Source organism: Ictalurus punctatus, chromosome 7, assembly GCF_001660625.3.
Source record: "Ictalurus punctatus breed USDA103 chromosome 7, Coco_2.0, whole genome shotgun sequence".
NCBI lineage: Eukaryota > Metazoa > Chordata > Actinopteri > Siluriformes > Ictaluridae > Ictalurus > Ictalurus punctatus.
This window is the reverse complement of record NC_030422.2, coordinates 24,130,716-24,151,714: the sequence shown is the minus strand read 5'-3', so window position 1 is coordinate 24,151,714 and position 20,999 is coordinate 24,130,716. Positions and strand designations below refer to the sequence as shown.

The following is a 20,999-nucleotide window of genomic DNA, read 5'->3' as shown; positions in this document are numbered from 1 at the left end:
TTTCACTAAATAAGTGCTAATTTACTGTATACTGTGACATAATTTCTAATAATTTACTTTATATTTTCCTACATTATATATTAGTAGAAATACGCAGCAGTATTGAATGTTGACTGAAAGGGGAAAGGGGAGAGACACACGAACTGGATATTAAGCCTATCCTGGTTCTTTTAAAAGATCCGAGTCATTTGAATCGATTCACGTGTTTCAGCAGGGCTGGAGAGGAAGTGAACCATAGCAGCTACAGTGAGCTTCATAAACTCAACTAAAGATTTCTGCAAGATTTAGTATGAATATCTTCCGAAAATGCACATAACACTTCTTATAAATAACATATAACCTACCGTGTGATGCAATGATGCTATAGCCTATCTAATGATAAATATATAACTATACATGTAGGCTCAATTAGTTAATTTATTACATTATTATTATTATTATTATTATTATTATTATTATTATTATTATTATTAGTAGTAGTAGTAATAGGCTAGTAGTAGTAGTAGTTGTAAATGAGGCATTTGGTTTATTAACAACAATACAACCATTACTTATACTTAAGATTTTTGTCTATAAAACCTTCTGGTCGTTTTAGTCTTCATACTTTAGAAATTAGGCCATTTTCAAAGTCTAATTCAATTAGCCCCGAGATGGAAAGACTTCTCACCCTCTATAAACAGCTATATTTAATTCCATTTGATAACATGTTGTGTTTGACTAAACATATAGCTGAAGAGAAAGCTACACACAGTAGCTTGAAGAGAAGCGAACCGAATCTTTTTCACGAGGGCGCATCGGTTCGATTCGTTCAACCAAATGATTCGTTAAAGAATCGTTAAGAGTGAATCATTCGCAGTTACACTCAGAGAAAGAGACAAGCACAATCGGTAAAAATCATCCTAGCTTTACTCACATCTTTTCCCACCCCAACAGTGATCTATATCTGAGGAATCGGGGACAGAGCTCAGTATTTCTCCGACTCTTTGGGCACTGAGAGGTTAAACTGGGCTTGAGTGAAGAGAAGCATCCCTCGGCTGTTTAGCCGCTACCTGGGAGAAGAGGATGGAGAGATGGAGGCAGTATACGAGCTGTAGTGTGTGCTGATCACACGAGCTTTTCCTATCGTTCTCGAGCCATAATCACAGCCATGGAGGGGAAAGAGGAGTTTTTGTGCGGGGTTGTTGAAGGTAAGCAGCGTTTCCTTCTCATCCCGTAAACAGAGTGTGTTTATATGGTGTGTGAAATCCGATCTAACGATGCGAGGATCACTTTTACAGGACAGGCTAGTCGACTGTGTGTGTGGTTTATCATTCAGACAAAAGAAATATAGCGGAGTGCGTTGGTTTTGGTCTGGTTTTGCCCTGCTATATTAAATCAGGTTTCTTTTATAGAGTAGTAGAAGAGCTGATTCATTTCATGCAGCCTCAGTGCATTATAAATAGCCACATTCAGAGTGAGAATGAATAGAGGCTGTTCAGGCAGTGATACACACACACTCACACACACACACACACACACACACCCATACACACACACAAACACACTCACACACACACACACACACACACACACACACACACACACACACATACACACACACACACACACACACAGGGGTTTATCTTACTATCCTTGTGAGGACCTTCCACTGAAATAATTATTCATCATGAATATTAATTAATTAATTATTCATGATGAGTATATTTTATTAAGCATGGTTAATTATTCAAATTGATTATTAAACAGATGCTTTTATCCAAACTGATTTAGAATTTAGATAGTATGCAAATGAGCATTTGAGGCTTTTAATCTTTTTAATTTTTAAATAAAAGCTGCATTTTTTTATTTAAAAAGTTTTGTGAGGACCAGCCAAATGTCACCACAAGGTTAAAGCTGTCAGACACACACACACACACACACACACACACACACACACACACACACACACACACACTAAGTCTAATTGGCTTAGCTTGCATCCGTATGTCCATGTCATATTATTGGCTGGTTTAATCTTTTGCCCAGCAGAGGAAATGTCAGTTGGAAGTGTGTGTGTGTGTGTGTGTGTGTGTGTGTGTGTGTGTGTGTATGTGTGTGTCTGCTCTGTCTATTGACCCACTTCTGTCCTGCAGCAGCACACAGCCTGATACAATTTGCTTATGGCTAAATAGAGATCTGAACAGCAGGCAGTGAACATGCATACTAAACATGCAGGCTGTACACACATACAGTAAATACTCGTAGTGACGATCATGGTGCACATACTTACTGCACATTCATACTGAAGCCCTGCTAAACCATATCAGTTTCTCAGAGTGAACAGATATGAGTTAACATGCAATAGATGCAATAGTTTTCTTTTGTTATGAACTTGGTGATGATGATATGATTACATTACTGGACCATACATTGTATTCTGCTAAATTTATGTTTTAGATCAATAGCTTTCATTGTAACAGGCAATTTACTCAGCTTCAGTCTTATTGCACTTTTTGGATTTACTTTATATTTTATATTTCACGCTTGACTGCCAGTGAAGACAGTGATTGCCAGTAGTACTGTATTTAAAAATTCTCTGGATATGTGCACAAAGACAATTAATTATGTCGCATGATAGTGGTCAAACATATTTTCCAAAGCAAGAGATGACGCTGTTTGTGAAATTACATTATTATTGTCCTCCGGATGAGACTAAAATGATGAGACCACTGTTGAGTTTATTGAATAATATTAGATATTCTGATATATAAGGGATGGAAGGATTTACCCTGATGTTGTGAATTTAGATGTAAACAAGACAAATTAATAATCTCGGTAAGAGCACACGTAAAACGAATGCCATCCTATTAGGGCTTTTGCAATTATACTACACATGCATGTGTGAGATAAAGCTGATGACCCGAGGACTTCTGTAGGGTATTTTGCCTTATATTGATTATGTGAGTGTGTTCATGCGTGCACATGTGTGAGACATGGGTGTAATGTGTATCTATCCCAAATGTCTCCGTCTGTGGATTAATAAAGTATTATTGTATCTTATCCCTCCTGCAGGTTTCTATGGGCGGCCCTGGTCCATGGAGCAGAGAAAAGTGCTGTTTCAGTGGTGGGTATGCCAGTCACGCACACAAAACATAACAAAGCCAGATACCGTTGAAGGTTAATTGCTGATAAACATTTTCAGAGCTGTATTCATAAGTCCTTTTTCTTGCATAAGCTGTGACTGAGTCGCACAGTTTGTTGGCGAATGGTCTTTGCAGTAGGAGCGGCTGGGCACTGACCGGTGCTGGCATGGCTCCATTGAGTTGCAGTTTCACAGGCCCCAGTGCCTTTACCATCATCCCTCAGAGAAACGAGTGACCCAGGCTGGCTCCATTTTCCCTGGGCGAGGTGGGAATCGATAAAGTGATGATTACTGTGGTGATGTAAGGCATTAGATGAGAACTAGAGCGACTGGAGTGAAAGGGGGGAGAGCTAAAGAGAGAGAGAGGAGGAGAGAGAGAGAGAGAGGGGGGGGGGGGGGAGGAAGTGAGAATGAATTTTACAGCTGAATGAGAGACTGAGAGAGTGAGAAAAAAAACAAGTTAGAACAAATGAGCAGGACAGACATGTCTGTGCATCTTTTGTGTGAGTGGGCGAAAGTTAATGTGTAACCTTATGAAAGAGGGGTTAGCACTTCTGTGTTTAAAGCGTTTCAGTGTTTAATCATTTGCTTTTGTAGCTGTCTAATTATATTAAAGTGTCTCACGTTTTTTTTCTTTTTAATGAAATGCAACACTACTGTTTTGTTGGCAATTTTTTAGCAAACCTACTGCATATGTATAGTGGTGCATATTATGTATCATAACAATGTCTTCGAGCACTGCGATTTTAGAAGAAGCAGAAGAACATGATTTGTCATCTTGCACTAAATATATGTAATTTCTAATTTCTCTCTGGCTTAGCAAGTCATGGATCACCTTCCTACTCGATATATAAGTGCACTAAATGTTTAATATAGAAAACCATTACATATTAAACCCTATTGGCTCACTCTGCAAATGAGAATCGTGCCCATGAAATGCTGTTAGTTTCCTGCTTCTTTCATGTACATTTCATGTAGACGTCTGTCTGCATTGTTTCTGTATCATGTTTCTCTCTGTCTGTAATACTCTGCGCTAACAGTGGGCCTACATGTGTGTTTGTAGTTTGTGAAAGACGAGCGCAAATGAGCAGGACACCATCTGGACAGGAAGAGAGGAGAAGAGAGAACATTCTACCCACACAGAAAAAAAAAACAGCGAGAAAGAGTTAGGAAGAGTGGAAGGGGAATGGTCCAAGTTCAGTGCTGGAAGAAAGTTTTAATAGTAAATGAGCGAGAGAGACTGAGAAAGATATTGAAGTTGAGAAATATTGATGTGTCCAGTTGAGGCTGTTGAGTCAGTTGAGTTCCTGCTGGGTTGAGGCAGAGAGTGATAGGTGGAGAAATCCGAATGGTGAGCGAGAGCGAGAGAGAGAGAGAACCAGGAAAGGCTTTGTTTTTAAAGCTGACCCAGAGGTGGGTGTTACAGTACATGCACTAGCAAAGAGCTGCAGGCTTCACATATCTGGCTCAAGGGCAACCCTCAGGAGGTGTGCTTTAATATTTTAGAGCATTTTTTAGAGCTCCAGCTCCACTTTAATATATGTGGGGCATCTGCCTTTTTGCTTTGTATCATAGTCACACAGACACACACACACACACACACACGCACACACAAAGAACCCATACAACTGTTCACTTCAGTGAGTAGTCACGCAGAGGCCACTTATAATCCACCATGTGACATGTGTAGAGCGTTCACTTTATTCATGATGTTATGCATAGGTTTCCTCCAAGTTCTACGGTGTCCTCCCATAGGCCAGTTGGTGGATTGGCTAGTCTGAATTGCCCTAGGTGTAAATAAATGAGTGTGTGAATGTGTGTGTGTGTGTGTGTGTGTACATGGTGCTCTGTGATGAACTGGCATCCCATGCAACGCAGCCAGTGTTCCTGTGATAGACTTTGGATCCACCATGACTCTGACCAGGATACTGATACGGAATGAATGAATGATTGAATCCACAGACAAAGCTTCCTGATCCAGTGATATTTGTCTATTGATTACTCATCCACAGCCATATCAGTATCCGGAGTAACAGAAAATCTTTGAAACTGACCCTGGGTGGATCCATTGAACGTATTAAATATCATTCCAGAGCTATAAATATGAAACCTGAACTTGTATTGACCTGCAAAGTGTCTCTTTGCGTGCACAAGATCGTCCTCAATGAAATTTTGTGCATAGTTGGTCATGTGATCTTTCAGGAAAAAAATGCAAGCAAAGAGTCACAAGTAAAAAATATTCACTTACATACTGTATTATAGCTGCAGAAATATAGCGGTGGTGTTATGGATGTTACAGCACACAGGCAAACTGTGATAATGATTCAGACTCCGTCTGCTCCATTACTGATAATGAAGTAAAGTGTAGAATCTCTCCCACTGCGTTGCATGCTGTTTGTGCCATATCCGTTTTATGTTCTTTAAGTGCACTATTCTTAATGCACACTCAGTTCAGGGGTTCCATCTGGGGAGGTTCTTTATAGGAACAGTATGAAGAAGGTGTTTTTCATTTTAAGCTGTCTTCTGCCTGCAAATTGTGAGCTGAGGCCTGATACAACGTTTCCAGATTTACTTAATGGTAATATTGCACAGCACAGTTTTTTTCCCCAGGCATCTTTACCAGAATTGATACGAAGCAGCATTGTTACCAACATAAGTCTTTAAAATAAATCAAGCAGTTTGTGTTGCATAGTATGTACTTGTGAATAAAAGTGGCTTTGTGCGAAAACATTATGTAAAACTGCGCTAGTATGGTCCATCTTAAAAAAAGAGAAGCAATCAGCATTGGATTTTAATAATAAATGTTTTATTACAAATTACTTAATCAAGAAGTAAAAGAAGGAGCTGTGTAATCACTTAATGCAGTTTTAATCTAGGTAAAAACTATCATAAGCACCGTTAAGCTGCACCTTTCCTAGTGTAATCACCAGCAGTAGGCTGTAATACAAATTTTTGAAGGCACATTCCATAATAGTTCACACCTAAGAATCATTGGGCTCTCAGCCCCCCGGGTACGATTTGCTTCTCGAGCATACTGTAGCACCATCATTAAGCATTACAGATAAGTCCTAAAAATACAATAAACTATAAATACCCAATTGCTTTGCATGGTACAGTAACTGCTAATAATTGGGCATCTTGCAAATATAACACTAATATTTTGTTTAATGTCATTCATGCTCCTTTATGTTAGGCTGTATGCTATATTAAAGACTTGATGTTTCTGTTATACACACAGGATGCAAAGATGGGGTTTGAACACATATCTGTACGGGCCTAAAGATGATCTGAAGCATCGTTTGCTGTGGAGAGAGGTGTACTCCACAGAGGAGGAAGGTGTAGAACAGTTTCACCTGTGTCAATTATTTATTTACTCTTGGTCTCTTTCATTTTTAACTCTCACCCTCTTGCTCTCTCACTCTGTCTGTCTCTGTAGCCCAGCTGAAAGCACTGGTGCATGAAGCTGAGTCGAGAGGATTGAGGTTTGTGTACGCTCTCTCTCCTGGTCAGGACATCGTCTTCTCCAGCTCCTCTGACCTCACACTGCTCAAACGCAAACTTCGACAGGTACATGAATACAAGCATACGCATACGCAGTCACATGTGTGCATATAAATCTGTTTGCATGGGAGACATGACTTCAGGACAAGGGCAGTTATTATTAGCTTCCACCTCCTTAACTACACACATAACCACACTCCTACACACACCCACACAGCCCTACTTTATCGTTAAGCTTACCAGTGGCCTGTAGGGATTAAAATATCTCTCATTTAGCTCAGTCCCATAAGTGATACCAAAGCTTGCTCCACTTTTCTCTTGTTTTTTTTTTTTTTTGTCCTCACTACTAGGTGTCAGAACTCGGCTGCCAGGCATTTGCCATTCTGTTTGACGACATCGATCACTCCATGTGCCAGGCCGATACTGAGGCTTTCTCCTCATTCGCTCATGCTCAGGTGTCTGTTACCAATGAGATCTTCCGTTTCTTGGGGGAGCCACCTGTCTTCCTGTTCTGCCCCACTGGTAGGCCATTTTCCATGTTTATTATCAGCAGGTCAACATTTGCTCAGTAATAATAAATGTAGTTAAGAATCACAAACCAAAAATGCTAGTACTCTGGTTGAGTACTTATGTCTGTTTACCACTGCAAATGTATAGGTACTGAAAACTAGGAGTTCACTAACATCATGGACATATCTCTAGTGTTAACAGCAAATGCAAAGAATAGTAGCAACTATACAGTGGAGAGTCTTTGAGATCTGATTTATATTTTACTTGCCATTTGGTTTATGTGACTAGAGACAGAGACAGCAGGTACCATTGTACTTGATGGGAATGTTATTATTACTACTGATAATTTTTGTGCTGTACTGTTTGATTGAAAATCTATCTACCTAGGAAATCTCTCTCTCTCTCTCTCTCTCTCTCTCTCTCTCTCTCTCTCTCTCTCTCTCTCTCTCTCTCTCTCTCTCTCTCTCTCTCTCTCTCTCTCTCTCTGCAGAGTACTGTGGCTCACTCTGCTCTCCCAGTGTGTCCAAGTCTCCATACCTGCTGACAGTAGGAGAAGATCTTCTGCCCGGCATCTCAGTCATCTGGACCGGTGAGCACACTGATATATGATACATTTTTAAAGTAAGACAACGGTCTCTAGACATCTTCAGCAAATGCCTTAAAATAATACTACAGTATTAGTATATCAAAAAATTAAGATTTACATTTATGGCATTTGGCAGGCATCCTTATCCAGAGCAACTTACAGAAGGGCCTTAAAATTTCTATCAATAAATACATCCTGATACTGGTTCACTAGGTCATGGGCTAAGAATACCATCAGTCTTAAAACTCTGTTGGGAGGTAATATAGTAAGACAAACATAATCAACAATAATCATTTTTTTTTAATGAAAAGTGCTAATTTAAGTACTTTAGGAAGAGGTAGGTCTTTAGACGTTGTTTGAAGACTGCCAGTGAGTCAGCTGTTCAGACATCTAGGGGAAGTTCATTCCACATGTCTTCCTTGTATCCTGAGAGATGGTGGCACCAGTCTAGTGGTGTTGGAGGTTCAGAGGGGGCATGGTGAAGTGCAGGGTGTGATAAGTGATTTGAGGTAAGTGTGTGCTAGTCAATTTTTGGCTTTGCAGGCAAGCATCAGAGTTTTAAATCTGATGTGGGCAGCTACAGGAATCCAGTGGAAGGAGCGTAGCAATGGAGTGGTGTGGGAGAACTTTGAAAGCAAGGTTGAAAACAAGTTGAGCTAATGGAACTCAGAGGCAGACCTGTCGGGAGTGAGTTGCCGTAGTCCAGTCTCGAAATGACAAGAGACTGAACCAGCACCTGAGTGGCCTGTATGGATAGAATTGGACAAAACCTTCTGATGTTGTAAAGGAGAAATCGACATGAGCGTGTCATATTAGCAATGTGAGAGGAAAAGCACGGTTGATTGTCCATGGTTATCCCAATGTTGGGTGCAGTAACTGAAGGTGGGATCAGAGAGTTGTCCAGGGAGATCACAAGATGCTGACATGGTGATGAATCAGCTGGGATGAAGAGGAGTTCTGTACTGAGCCTTGTGGGACACCAGTGGAGAGTCTGCGTGGAGCAGATGTGTATCCCCTCCATGTCACCTGGTATTAGCAACCTTCCAGGTAGGAAGCAAACCACTGCCATGCTGCACCATGAATTCCAAGACTCATGAGGGTGGACAAGAGAGTGTTGTGGTTAACCGTGTCAATGATGCTGAAAGGTCGAGGAAAATGAGGACTGATGATGTTTGGCTGATCTAGCAGCATGCAGCTTCTCAGTGACAGCCAAAAGGGCAGTCTCTGTGGATTGTGCCACTTTGAAGCCAGACAAGTTAGGATCCTGGACGTTTTTCTGTGAGAAATAGAGAGACAGTTGATTGTAGACAGTGTGTTCAAGGATTTTAGAAACAAAATAAACAAGTGATACAGACTGGGTTTCTTCAGGATGGGAATAACCTTTGCTCTCTTGAATGCAGTTGGTACATGACCAGATGATATGGAGTCATTGATGATAATAGTGATGAAGGGGAGGAGGTCTTGTGAGATGGTCTGGAGCACTGTGGAAGGGATTGGATCCAATGGGCAGGTGGTAGGATTGCAGGACAAGATGACCTGCAGGATCTTTTCTGTTGCTAGATTAGAAAAATGTGCCAGTGAGGGAGAAGGGGGATCCTCAGTGGCCAGCGTAGAAGTAGAAGCGAAGGCCTGGTAGACTTTTTCAATATTCTTATCATAAAAGGTGGTAAAGTCTTCAGCAATCAGGGAGGATGGAGCAGGAGGAGATGGTGGGTTGAGTACAAAACGTGTAACAGACAATAATTAGTTTATAAACATATGTTTTGCTTATTGCGCTGATTCATACATTAAATCATAATGTATTTCATGTTGCATTCGTTATAATGTGTCAGTAGTGAGTAAAGAACTGTTATTCCACTTCACATCACTTATTAATCAGAAAATCCTGATTAATATGTTTATATGTCTTTCATGCAATAGGAAGCAAGGTGATCTCTCGAGAGCTGTGTGCTGATTCGCTGAAGGAGGTGCAGTCAGTGTTACAGCGACCTCCCCTGGTGTGGGACAATCTGCACGCTAATGATTACGATTCACGTCGTGTCTTCCTGGGGCCGTTTAAGGGTCGTCCACCTGGCCTCCAAGCTCATCTCAGGGGTCTGCTGCTGAACCCTAACTGTGAATTTGAAGCAAACTACATCCCTCTGCACACACTTGGGACATGGCTCAAAGCAGGGAAGGAGAAGAGAGAAGGTGAGAGGAAAGACATGTATAGGAGAAAAAGAAGAGGATAGGAGAGGATGGAAAGTAAAAATAAGAATGATAGGGAAAAAATGGAAAGAAAAAGAGGAAAAGATGAGTGGCAGAAGGAATTAGATTGTGTGGAAGACAGAGGATCCAATTTCATGAAGGGAATGATGGTGATTTAAGTGGGCCATGACACCCAGATGAATCATAGAGGGATGGTGAGAAGTGCTGAGAAATGTGCGTGGTTGGTTATTAGCTCAAAGAGAAACAGAACGAAAGGGAAAAAGTTGGACAGGACCAAATGGTCAGTCACATAATATGATTAACTTTGGGGCATTTTAAGGACTTAATGGCATTAATACACATGCGTGCACACTATAACACATTACTACATATCATCTCTGTTTCACTAAATAGATGGTGTATATGTGGGACATTATGGATAATGACTGTTGGGTTCATCAGCTTTGGTTTCAGAGTCACTAGACTTTATTGTGTTTGTTGAATTTAACTGTGATTAAAATGCAGTTCCTAATGAATCTACTGTGTAAATGCCATGCCACGGACAAAAACATGGCCGTGGGTGTGATTATTAAAACTGTTCTGTTACCCTTACTGTTCTCGTTAACACTTAATACTGAGTCACTGCAGGGATGTTGTACATGAAGTTGAGAAAGCTATCTTGACAAGTTGGCTTTATGAAACAAAAGCAATGCTATGATAACAAAAACAGACAAAAATGAAATACATCTACGGATAGAGCTGTAGTGTGATAATAATTTAAGCTGTGTATATGTGTGTGTAGGTAAAGGGCATCAGTACTGTCCGGAGCGAGCGCTTTCTGCTGCACTGAAAGACTGGATGACTGAGCTGAACCAAGCTCTACAGCCTGGTATTTTGCACACTCGTCACTTATCCTTTACAATCAAACACACAGCTCATATTTGTGTTACATATGACTGATTCTTCTATCATTGATTCTTACATACTGTATCATTGATTCTTCAGGGACTTTTGCTCTTTTTGCTTATTTAAACAAAACACAAACATTACATTTACATGTTAGATGCCATCTGTATACCAATCATACCAGTACAGTACTGTATTCGTAAAAAAGACCGAATAACTGGTTTGAATTTTAGATACAATGAAATTCTGCATAAAATGCAATTCTGCACAAAATGTCATAATTGGACTTGCACATAGGCTTATGGATTATTTTTTTTAAAATTAAAACGGTGAGAAATACCAAACAGCTTTCATATTAAAAAAAATGTAAGCAATGGCTGTAATAAATGTCATCTGCCATATGCCAACTTTTTGTGGTGCACTTTTGAAAATTTGAACTTATAAATGACTGATAAATTCCTGTTTTAAATATAAATTTAAATATTTTTAAAATGTTATTTGAATATTAATATATTGTTACATGTAATAGCACTTTTAGTAGGAAATATAATTTTACAAGTAATGCAATGTAAAAAAAAAATGCAAAATAATTTTTAAGAATGTAAAATAATTCAAAATGTATGAAAAAACAGTGTTTATTTCTTTTCCCTCAGTTTACAGAAGGATCATTTAGCCAAAATGTTTAGGAAACACCTGCTTCAGTATACGATTAAAGATACATTCAAATGATAATCTTGCATGCAAATGCATACATATGATAAAAATCGAGATGCACAATGATTCATTTCATAATTGCATCGTGGCATGCTAAATCGAAATTCAACTGACTTGCAAAGTATAAAATCAGCAGTGTGATTTAGTCTGAGAGCTTGTCAAAAAGTGTGAAAACATTAGACATTTAAACAAGTCTGATTTTATAACTTGTGACACCTTTTCTCCTCAGGACGGCAGAACAGGCCTACAGAGCACAAACCGTCTGCTCTCCCCTCCAAACCTAAACCTCCTGAAAGCTTAGACAATCTGCATGGAGCCCAGTCTAAATCTCAATCTGCTGCTGGGGCTCTGGTTCCTTCTTCCACTTCAGTGCTGAAGGTCTCGGCTGAGACTGAGAGCGAGGAGCGGGTTCCTGGAGGTCAAGGCTGGGAGAAAGCCTCAGGAAAGGGCCTGTGTGCTGCGAAATCTCCACTCAGTGAGGCTCAAGTGCGACTGCTGGTGGGACTGTACTACCTGCCACATGAGCATGGCCCGCCTGCCCAGAGCCTGCTTCAGGCACTTACCTGGCTCAAAAGCCACTGCCATTATGTCAGTGTCAACGGGAGCAGCAAGAAGATGCAACCGCAGAAGGTCTCTATCTGTGATGCTGAATGGTCTCTGTATGTGTGTGTGTGTTTGTGTGTGTGTGTGTGTGTGTGTGTGTGTGAGAGAGAGAGAGAGAGAGAGAGAGTGTGTGCAGAATACACAAAGACTAGATGACAGAAATATTTGCGGAAATTGTTGTGACATATGTCTTCTGTACATTCTTTTCTGTTCAAAGTCATCATATGAAGACCATAACATTTTTCCTGCCTTAAATATTAAATGTGTGGCACCGTGGGGCAGCAGCTAGAGTTGTTTTCTCAAGGGTCCAGGGTTTAATCCTTGCCCCTGTGTGAATGGATGGTGAGTGTTAGTGGTGCCCTGTGTGTATCCCAGCCTTGCATACAGTATTCCTGGGATAGTCTCAGTATGACCGGCTACCCTGACAAGGATAAAACAGTTACTGAAAGCAAGTGTATGAATAAATAATTTAGTACTTGATGTGACAGTAGTATAAAAAACACAAGTAGATGACAGTAAAACATACAGAGAAGTGTCTGCACTTTTACCCTTATCCAATTAGAAGTCCTCCCTCACTCACTGTCATACTTTCAGTAACAGCTTGATCCTGGTCAGGGTCATGGTGGAACTGGAGCCTATCCTGGAAACATTGGGCAAAAGCCCCCAAACCCAAATGGCTACAGCTGTCTTCTGATAAACTGGTGAAAGGTTTTAAATAATCTTCTATACTTTGCATGGCTTTCATTTGCATATTGGAGCTCTTAAATTTATAATGTGATAACTTTGCAGCTATGTATTTAATACCAAATCTCACTTAGACAGGTGTCCATTGTGTTCAAATTAATTATCTGAAAGGATTTATCAAAAAAAATGCTATTTTTAAAAAAAAAAACAACAACATAATTTTTAGAGTGACTAGAAAGGTTCTTCCTGTCATACCATTTCTCATATATGTTACACTCCAAAATCATTCCTGATTTTTGCACAATTAGTAATAAGTGATAATAATATTTACTAGAGATGGATCCGATACCCAGTATCAGTATCGGGCCGATAGCAGCAGAAACACATTGGATATCTGATTGGAATTGAATTTGGAAAATAATTTATTTTTAGATTTTATGTTTACACATAAAGAGACTTAACCGATTTTTATGATGCAAGGATCAATATTATTATATTTATATGTTATACTTTATTATATATACATATATAACAATGTAAGTGATGTAAGTTTATATAATAATTTAAAGTTTGATAGGTTTTAAAGTAAACGATATTAGATGGGTATCAGTATCGGCTGATACTCAAGGTTTCAGTATGTATTGGTATCTGAAAAAGGAAAAGTGATATAATGCCCATCTTTAAAATTTATCTAAACAGATCGTATCATGCTTTTTGCTCTCTCCCTTTAATATTTAATTCATTTCATGCATTTTATATAATAATAGAGTCTTTCCATCTCTTTCCTTCTTAACTACTAATAATCTTTTTATTTCCTCAGATTGAGGAGTGGCGGGTGCGGGCAGGCCGTTTTCTGGTTGCATGTGATGAGATTGCGGTTCTGCATGGCAGTGTGGTGAACAGCGTGAACAGAGCTGTGCTCTATGACCTTTACCCATATGTCTGGGACCTGAGAAACATGCTGCTTGTAGCCAAGGCCTTCATCAGCTGGCTGGGTGAGAGAGAATGAGAGAGAGAGAGAGTGAGAGAAAGAGATAGGATTGAAGGGAAAATGTGGACTTGAATTGTTCTAATACATCTCTCTCCCTCTTTCCTTTTCTCCTCACCTTCAGAGGGTCGGGTGATAAGTGAAAGTTCTTCACTGGGTTCCTGGAAGAATTGTTTTCATTGTGAGTATCTTTTTCCATTCTACGCCATATTGCACATGCCTGTGAGACTGAGTGGCCTCTTATCAACAGGGTGTGGAGCCTCATCAGGGGCGGAGCTTCTAGGTGTGGAGGCGGAGCCCTGGGTATTTAAAGGAGGATTATCTGGGGAAGTGCAGGTACAAATGACACTGAGCATTTATTAAAGTAATGCAGCATGAATGCATATAGATCCTGGCTCATGCGATATATTCCTCATCATTTCTCTCTCTTCCTCTCTCTATCTGGTGTGTGCTGAAGATGCTTCTTCCTGTAGGCACCAGCAGTGAGCTGTTCAGCCACCCCCCTCCTCTTTTCCCCACCTCTCGTCTTTACAACATACGGCCCTTCCAGCACAAAGACAAGGTGAGATATACTGTGCACAGCCAAGGCCGTTGATGCCATGTTGCTTTTCTTGGTGATACACAATTACGTCGTAAACAATTGTGTCACAACCAATAACACGCTAAAGTCAATATCCCTCATTCACACTTTCAAGACTTAAATAGGCTATAAAATAGTTTGGATTTTAGTAGTTAGTATTATTGCCACCACTAAGTACTATATTTTCTGTATAATCTTATTCTAACTAAAAGACATATTCATTCAAGTTACTGAATGGTTTTATGCAAGTTATAAATAACAGATAACAAGGAAAATGTTTATTGTGCACTGCTCATACAGTCAACATCTGCATTATAATTACTGGGCATGTTTATGTGGTTTCCTGCTGTGTGCTATTAGGTGGAGCTGTACCACATGGTCCGTCAGCTTTATCAGAAAACCAGAGGTGCTCAGGATGTGACTGTGCTTCATCCAGACTTCATCGGTGACAGGTTCTGTTAGTTTACATACTGTAAATAGGCAACTTCCCAGACCTAGCTTCAGGAACAGAAGTTCCTCTGTACCCTCTAACAATAATTCCTAACACTGGAGCCTCTAGGACCTTCAAAGGAATATTTATGAATGTGTTTGTGCTTGTGTGCGCGTTCAGGTTTTTGGGTGCATCTCTGGCCTTGTGCCCAGAGTACAGCTTTGTTCTGGAGGATGAGCTGGGTGTGTGTGGGTGTGTTGCTGGCATTCTGGATGTACGCTCATTTGTCAAGAGATGCCAGGCCACCTGGCTGCCGGCTATGAGAGACAAATACCCCACACGTACACACGTCACCAACGGACACACTGCCCAGAAGGTCAGAGTTCAATCTAGGAGAAATAAACCTCACAGAATAATGGTTTGATCAGATTTTTCTTTAAGTAAATTAATATAGTAATATCTCAAACACATGAGAATAAAGAATAGTGGTGTTCATAGGTGCTGTATGACTGGATAAGCAGTTATACTGCAAACACTTTAAGAAATGTCCTGTCTCACAAACACAGACACACACACACACACACACACACACAGAACATACGAATTTGCATCACTATTCTCATTTCTCCCTGTAATCACAGGAGGCGCTGCTGAGTTTGCATGAAGAGCAGTATTACCCAGATTCCCTGCTGTACCACTTCCCATCTCAGCTCCGGCTTGAGGCACTGCCTGAACTGGTGGACTGCAGTGTCAGCAGAAGTCTTCTCACGTCCCTGCTCACAGCACTCAAAGCTAACGGTGAGAAACAGCTCTTGGGCTAGTGTCTACCTTTCAGTTGTTCTGTGTGTTTCCACTGCACATGAGCTGGCCAAACCAATTAGCTTCCAGCACCAGAAAGATGATGGTCTGAAATGAAAAACCTCTGACATCACTGGAGCTTTGACATTGATATCATTTAATCATCAGCACAACAACTAGAACATCTCACATTATATTCTGTGGGCAGTGGTACACTGTGGGCAGTGGTAAGATGTTGGGCTACTGGTTGGAAGGTCATGAGTTCGAACCCCAGCCCTGCCAAGCTGCCACTGTTGGGCCCTTGAGCAAGGCCCTTAACACTCAACTGCTCAGATGTATAAAATGAGATAAATTTAAGTCGCTCTGGATAAGGGCATCTGCCAAAAATGCCATAAATGTTAATATATGGCTTGATCAGTCAGAGTAGGAATCAAACATTTTACTGGTAAACAATTAAATAGGAGCTATATGGTTAATTGTAATAGCAATAAAACTTCCTGTGAACAGATACACACTCATCTCGCATGTAATTGTGATTTATCGTCTGTGATCTAAGTCTCAGAGAACTTGAAATTGGAAGGTAAAATGATTTCTTAAAGCTAGAAATTAAACATATAAAATCCTCCATACTTGTTTCTTTTTTAAACTCCCACATCCAAATATAGACATTTCAATATCATGTTGAGAGGATGAGAATGAAGCAAAAATAATTTCCTGCTTGTTGATTGTGCGTCGACTCTCCCGGGGCCTCACCTCACCTCATTCTCTCTCTCTCTCTCTCCCTCTATCTCTCTCTCTCTCTCTCTCTCTCTAGGTTCCCAGGGTGTCTTTTGCGAGGTGCAGCCCACAGAACGCCTAAGGCTGGAGTTCCTTACTAAGCTGGGCTTTCTGGAGATTGTAAGGGGAGAGGCTCGCTCCACAGAGGGACTGATCCTGGGCAGACTGCTCTAGAGCCTTAACTAGCTCACAAACAATCACTGATGCTATAATTGGACTTTTTTGGGCAAAAATACATGTTAAACAGCCCTGCAGTTTAAGTAGCGGTATCACATTCAAGGACATATCCTGCATTCCAATACATCTTCAACATGTCCTCATCCACTTCTCTTTTGATGTTTCATTTGGATTTAATACACCAATCATGGGCCATTATAATACTTTATTAGCTCAAGAGAAGTTTGTTAAATGTCCCTTTGTGGAGAGCACAAATTGCCCAGAATGCATTGTAGTCTAACCCAGAGCAATAAAATACTAAGTATATCCAAAATATAATATTTACTCTGTTGAAATTGGCTTTTTAATGTAGCCGCTACTTCGTCTATAGATGACAGCTGATGGAAATTTATTTCTGTACTCCTCTATCTGTCTAGTAAATCTGCTCTCCACTACACTCTCAATCCCTCCTTCTGCAAGTAGCCACTTGTGTCATGTAGATAATACATACTTCCCTGTAACAGGGGAAAGTGGACGAGGGCCTCTTGAAAGCTGTATTGGAATACAGGGCTATTTGAGGGCTCAATAAGCACTTTGCCCAAGACATGCTGTTGACTAACAGTCAACTGGCCACTGTGGCCTGGTTAGCATGATGCTAACTGTTCTATACTAGCCTTTACATGAATAGCACCATTAATGTTATGACTGGTGCATTCCTTAAAAGCGATGAATGAAATTTATTCGCAAAAATGATTCGTACCATTTACCATCTTTACCAGAGCTGTTTGTTTAAAGCCTCACCACAGCACTTAGCAGGAGAGTTACTTCAAAGATGGTTTAGTTCTAATATAGCTGTTGCAAATATAAGGTCCCTCATTGGACCTTTCTATTTAGACTTGAAGAGCCTACAGTAAGAAAGGTGTGCAGTGGCCATGTTTTGGTTTCTACTAATGAGTAACACTGAAAATGACCTGTGTCCTGTGGTGTAGTCCAGCCCAAGGTAGTCATTTTACAATGACTAGTGTCACTCATGCTAAAATTAGTAGCATTTCAACCTTCTGTAACTGTATCTCCATTCACATGAGATTTCCTTCAGAATCTGTAGAAAACAAAGAATTAACCAATCAGAATTCTTTAAAAAGTATCAAATGAAAATGAGCAATCATTTTGTGTTCCATATGTTCAAACAGATGGACAGGCCAGTGAAGTCCACAACACATTAAACATGTAAGGAATAATTCACTCCAGTCTGTTGAATTATTAGAAAATAATGCACACCCTGAGGTGGTAATGCGGTCACGACATGAAGCGGAGTGACCATTACACCTCGGGTGTGCATTATTTTCTAATAACTCAATGGTCAATTATTCCGCTTATACCACAGTTACCACACCTCAAGCCATTGTTCAGATGTTGATTTCAAGACATTTGTCAGGTTTTGGTACTTAAAATGCTCTTGTGTATGGAACTAATTTATTACGCATCCCATCTCAAGCCTCCGTTGCTAATTCCAAACCATTATTGTAGTGATAGTAACGGAGGCTTGAGCCACTGATATGCAGTTATTGGAGAGAGATTTCATAGTTGGTGTTTTTTGCTGATAATATAAAAAAAGAACAGATAAATAAATATCGAGAAGCCTAACTGTTCACAGGTTTGTTTTTTTTTTTTTATTACAGCAGAAAATACAACGAATAAATAAATAAATATTGATACTTGTTCACCGGCTTATCACGCGTGCTCTCTCACACTCTCTTTCTTTTTTCTTCCTTTTTTCTCTCTCTAATAACTGTATATCAATGACTCAAGCCTCCGCTTCGCTTCATGGCCCGTTGACAATTATTCCTTATGTATTTCTGGAAAAATCTTAGTTTTCAGTCATTTTGTTTGTTGTTAAATCTATATGCAGTGGTGAAGAGTAGAATAACTTTCCCATTATTTCAGTTAACTTCGCAAAGTGATATAGAACTTTAATGAGGTCAAGACCTGACTGGAACTACTCTTGCTGTGCATTTACTAAAAAACAATTGCACACCTCAGAACGTCTGTCAGCCAATCAGAATCGAGAATTCAACAGCACTGTGGTATAAGTTTCTATAGAAATGATTGTCTTGTGCTTAGCAATTACGGTGGTAACTTGTTGGTGCCAATAAGAACATTTATTCCATTGAGAAGTTAGCATTTTCTGTCACTCTGCAGTCACACAAGAATATCACCAGCAAAATTACAATGGTGTTTAATAGAAGAAAATATCTTCAACAATCGTAAACATAGGTGATGCCGGTCGAGTTATGCGGATGTAAACTTCTAGAAAATAAATAAATAAATAAATAAATAAATAAAGCTAAAGAGCAAGAGTTTCTCAGTCACCATTATCCAGTAACGTTCAATGTCAAATGAGAAATCCAGAATACTGCTATTTGAACCAGTTATAATAAAATACTGCAGAGTCTCGGCTTGCCTAGGTAGAGATCTACAACACGATGAGCAGTATTAGTTAAAGCTTTTGAAGATGAGCTGTTGGAGCAGAATGTAGAGATGAGTAGGTGAGAGAGCTGAACAGACTAAAGGAGTAAAGCATTGATGAAGCACTGGCTAAATCCTACTTGTGCCACTATCAGCAAGTAGTCAAACGGCATTGTGGGAAATGTAGGAAAATGTTAATGTTGGTGAAATTAGACCCAGATAGTTAAAAAAAACAACTTTAGTTATATATCATGAATGCCACTGAAGATGTCAATTATAAAGATAAATAAGTAATTCATGGTGAATTCTTCCTTTAATGCAGGAAAATATAAGTTGTTCTACTATCTACTATCGTGAAGTGAACATACATGAGCACACTGGAAAAAGCATGTGTTTACACTGCATATGGCCTTGACTACACCACAGACTGTGTATACTCCCTCGTTCCCCGATGGGAGGATTGATTCTATTTCTGTGCCTCTGCTCATTCTGCAAACGTGACCTGGAAACTCAGGCTACAGTTTTTTTTATATGCTAGATCTGTTACTGTTTAGTAGGAACAATATCTTAGACCTTCACTAGTCCTTTTTTTCTGGATAAAATTGGAAAATGTTGGTCTGCACTGATCTCATGTACTGTCTAACCTGGTCTGCACACCTACTTAAAGATTGTTAATGAATAACTGCCATCGATCACTATATCATAGCCGATCCAGCTCGATTAAATCCAGCTCATTTCTTTCTGTTGGTTTCTTCACAAAACCGGCACTCTTCACACGTCTTACAGCTTTCGTGGTAATGCTCTATTATGAGTGACTGCAAGCTTGTGTAATTGCGTTAGGAGCGTAAAGCACAGTGACTAGGCTACTGTAGATGGCGTTTGAAGGATAGCACTATTCTCACTGTCATTCACTGTAGACACATACAAAACACACAAACATATTTGCTTAGCACTTAAATCTTATTCTGAAAACAGGTAGATGCTCTGCTTCTTTCACACACACACACACACACACACACACACACACACACACACACACACACACACACACACACACACACAGGGCTTGCACAATATGAATAGTCTCGGCCTCCTTTCTTACACGAATTAGCATGACAAATTGTTAAATGACATTATAGGCTTTTTAGACTTTCTCTTTTCTGCGCAGGATTCATTACTACCCACACACACATACACATACACTCTCACACAGAAAGGCACACATCAGTGTATAAATATCTCTGTGAAGGAGTTCTTTTATCACTTTCAACCTCCTTAACTGCATGCAGGGATACACACCCGCTCATACACTAGATTACATTACTTTACAACTCTTTATAGGTTCTAGGTTGGCAAAAAATAAAAAGCCATGGCAGATAGATTTTTTTATCTGACAGTAGGTATTGTTTTGTTGGATATTTGCCATTATCATTACAACTCATTTAAAGACCATTATTATTTGCATGTTTGTATTTTTTAAAATTGTGCTTCTGCTAACTTTTGCACTACTCTGGCTGGTTGAAATATAGGTTTGTTTAATGAAAGGCCCACAGATTGGGCTACTAATGATATTTAATGTAGAATATATTTTATGTTCGATGTTTTTAAACACTATGTTCAATTTTATTTTATTTTTTTGTACTGGAATGACGTCTGTTTACAGCACCATTAAAAGCTTTTTGTTTTGACTCAAACTCAGCTGTCATGGTTTCAGCTTTCCTGTGGTACGGATCAGGGTATCAAACTCAAATTCTGCCTGAACCGCATCCATATTTTCAGGAGCATTTGAAGGCTATGAATTTTTAAAAACATATTATCTATTCTATTGATTAACACTTGCAGTTAATCCTGGGCTCGTAAAGTAGAATAGGAAGATTGGAGGAAACATTAGGATTAATACTCATTAATATTATATATATATATATATATATATATATATATATATATATATATATATATATATATATATATATATATATATATTAGGATAGC

General features: G+C 39.5%; 1 protein-coding gene across 2 annotated transcripts; it reads left to right on the top strand.

Annotated features, from left to right (window-relative positions):
- The first annotated feature begins 182 nt into the window (after window positions 1-182).
- si:dkey-183c6.8 (protein O-GlcNAcase) lies at window positions 183-20,732 on the top strand. 2 transcript variants are annotated; one of them, XM_017472450.3, is made up of 18 exons: window positions 183-246; window positions 934-1,187; window positions 3,052-3,103; window positions 6,360-6,457; window positions 6,558-6,688; window positions 6,973-7,144; window positions 7,623-7,721; window positions 9,639-9,908; window positions 10,708-10,794; window positions 11,755-12,155; window positions 13,633-13,807; window positions 13,925-13,981; window positions 14,051-14,136; window positions 14,258-14,362; window positions 14,741-14,832; window positions 14,991-15,186; window positions 15,452-15,608; window positions 16,423-20,732. In XM_017472450.3, the coding sequence occupies exons 2-18, from the start codon at window positions 1,148-1,150 to the stop codon at window positions 16,557-16,559; spliced, it is 2,355 nt and encodes a 784-aa protein (XP_017327939.1). In that variant the 5' UTR covers window positions 183-246; window positions 934-1,147; the 3' UTR covers window positions 16,560-20,732. The 2 variants fall into 2 exon arrangements, with proteins under 2 accessions (XP_017327939.1, XP_053537867.1); XM_053681892.1 differs by lacking the exons at window positions 183-246; window positions 934-1,187; window positions 3,052-3,103 and adding an exon at window positions 3,125-3,387.
- Window positions 20,733-20,999: the final 267 nt, after the last annotated feature.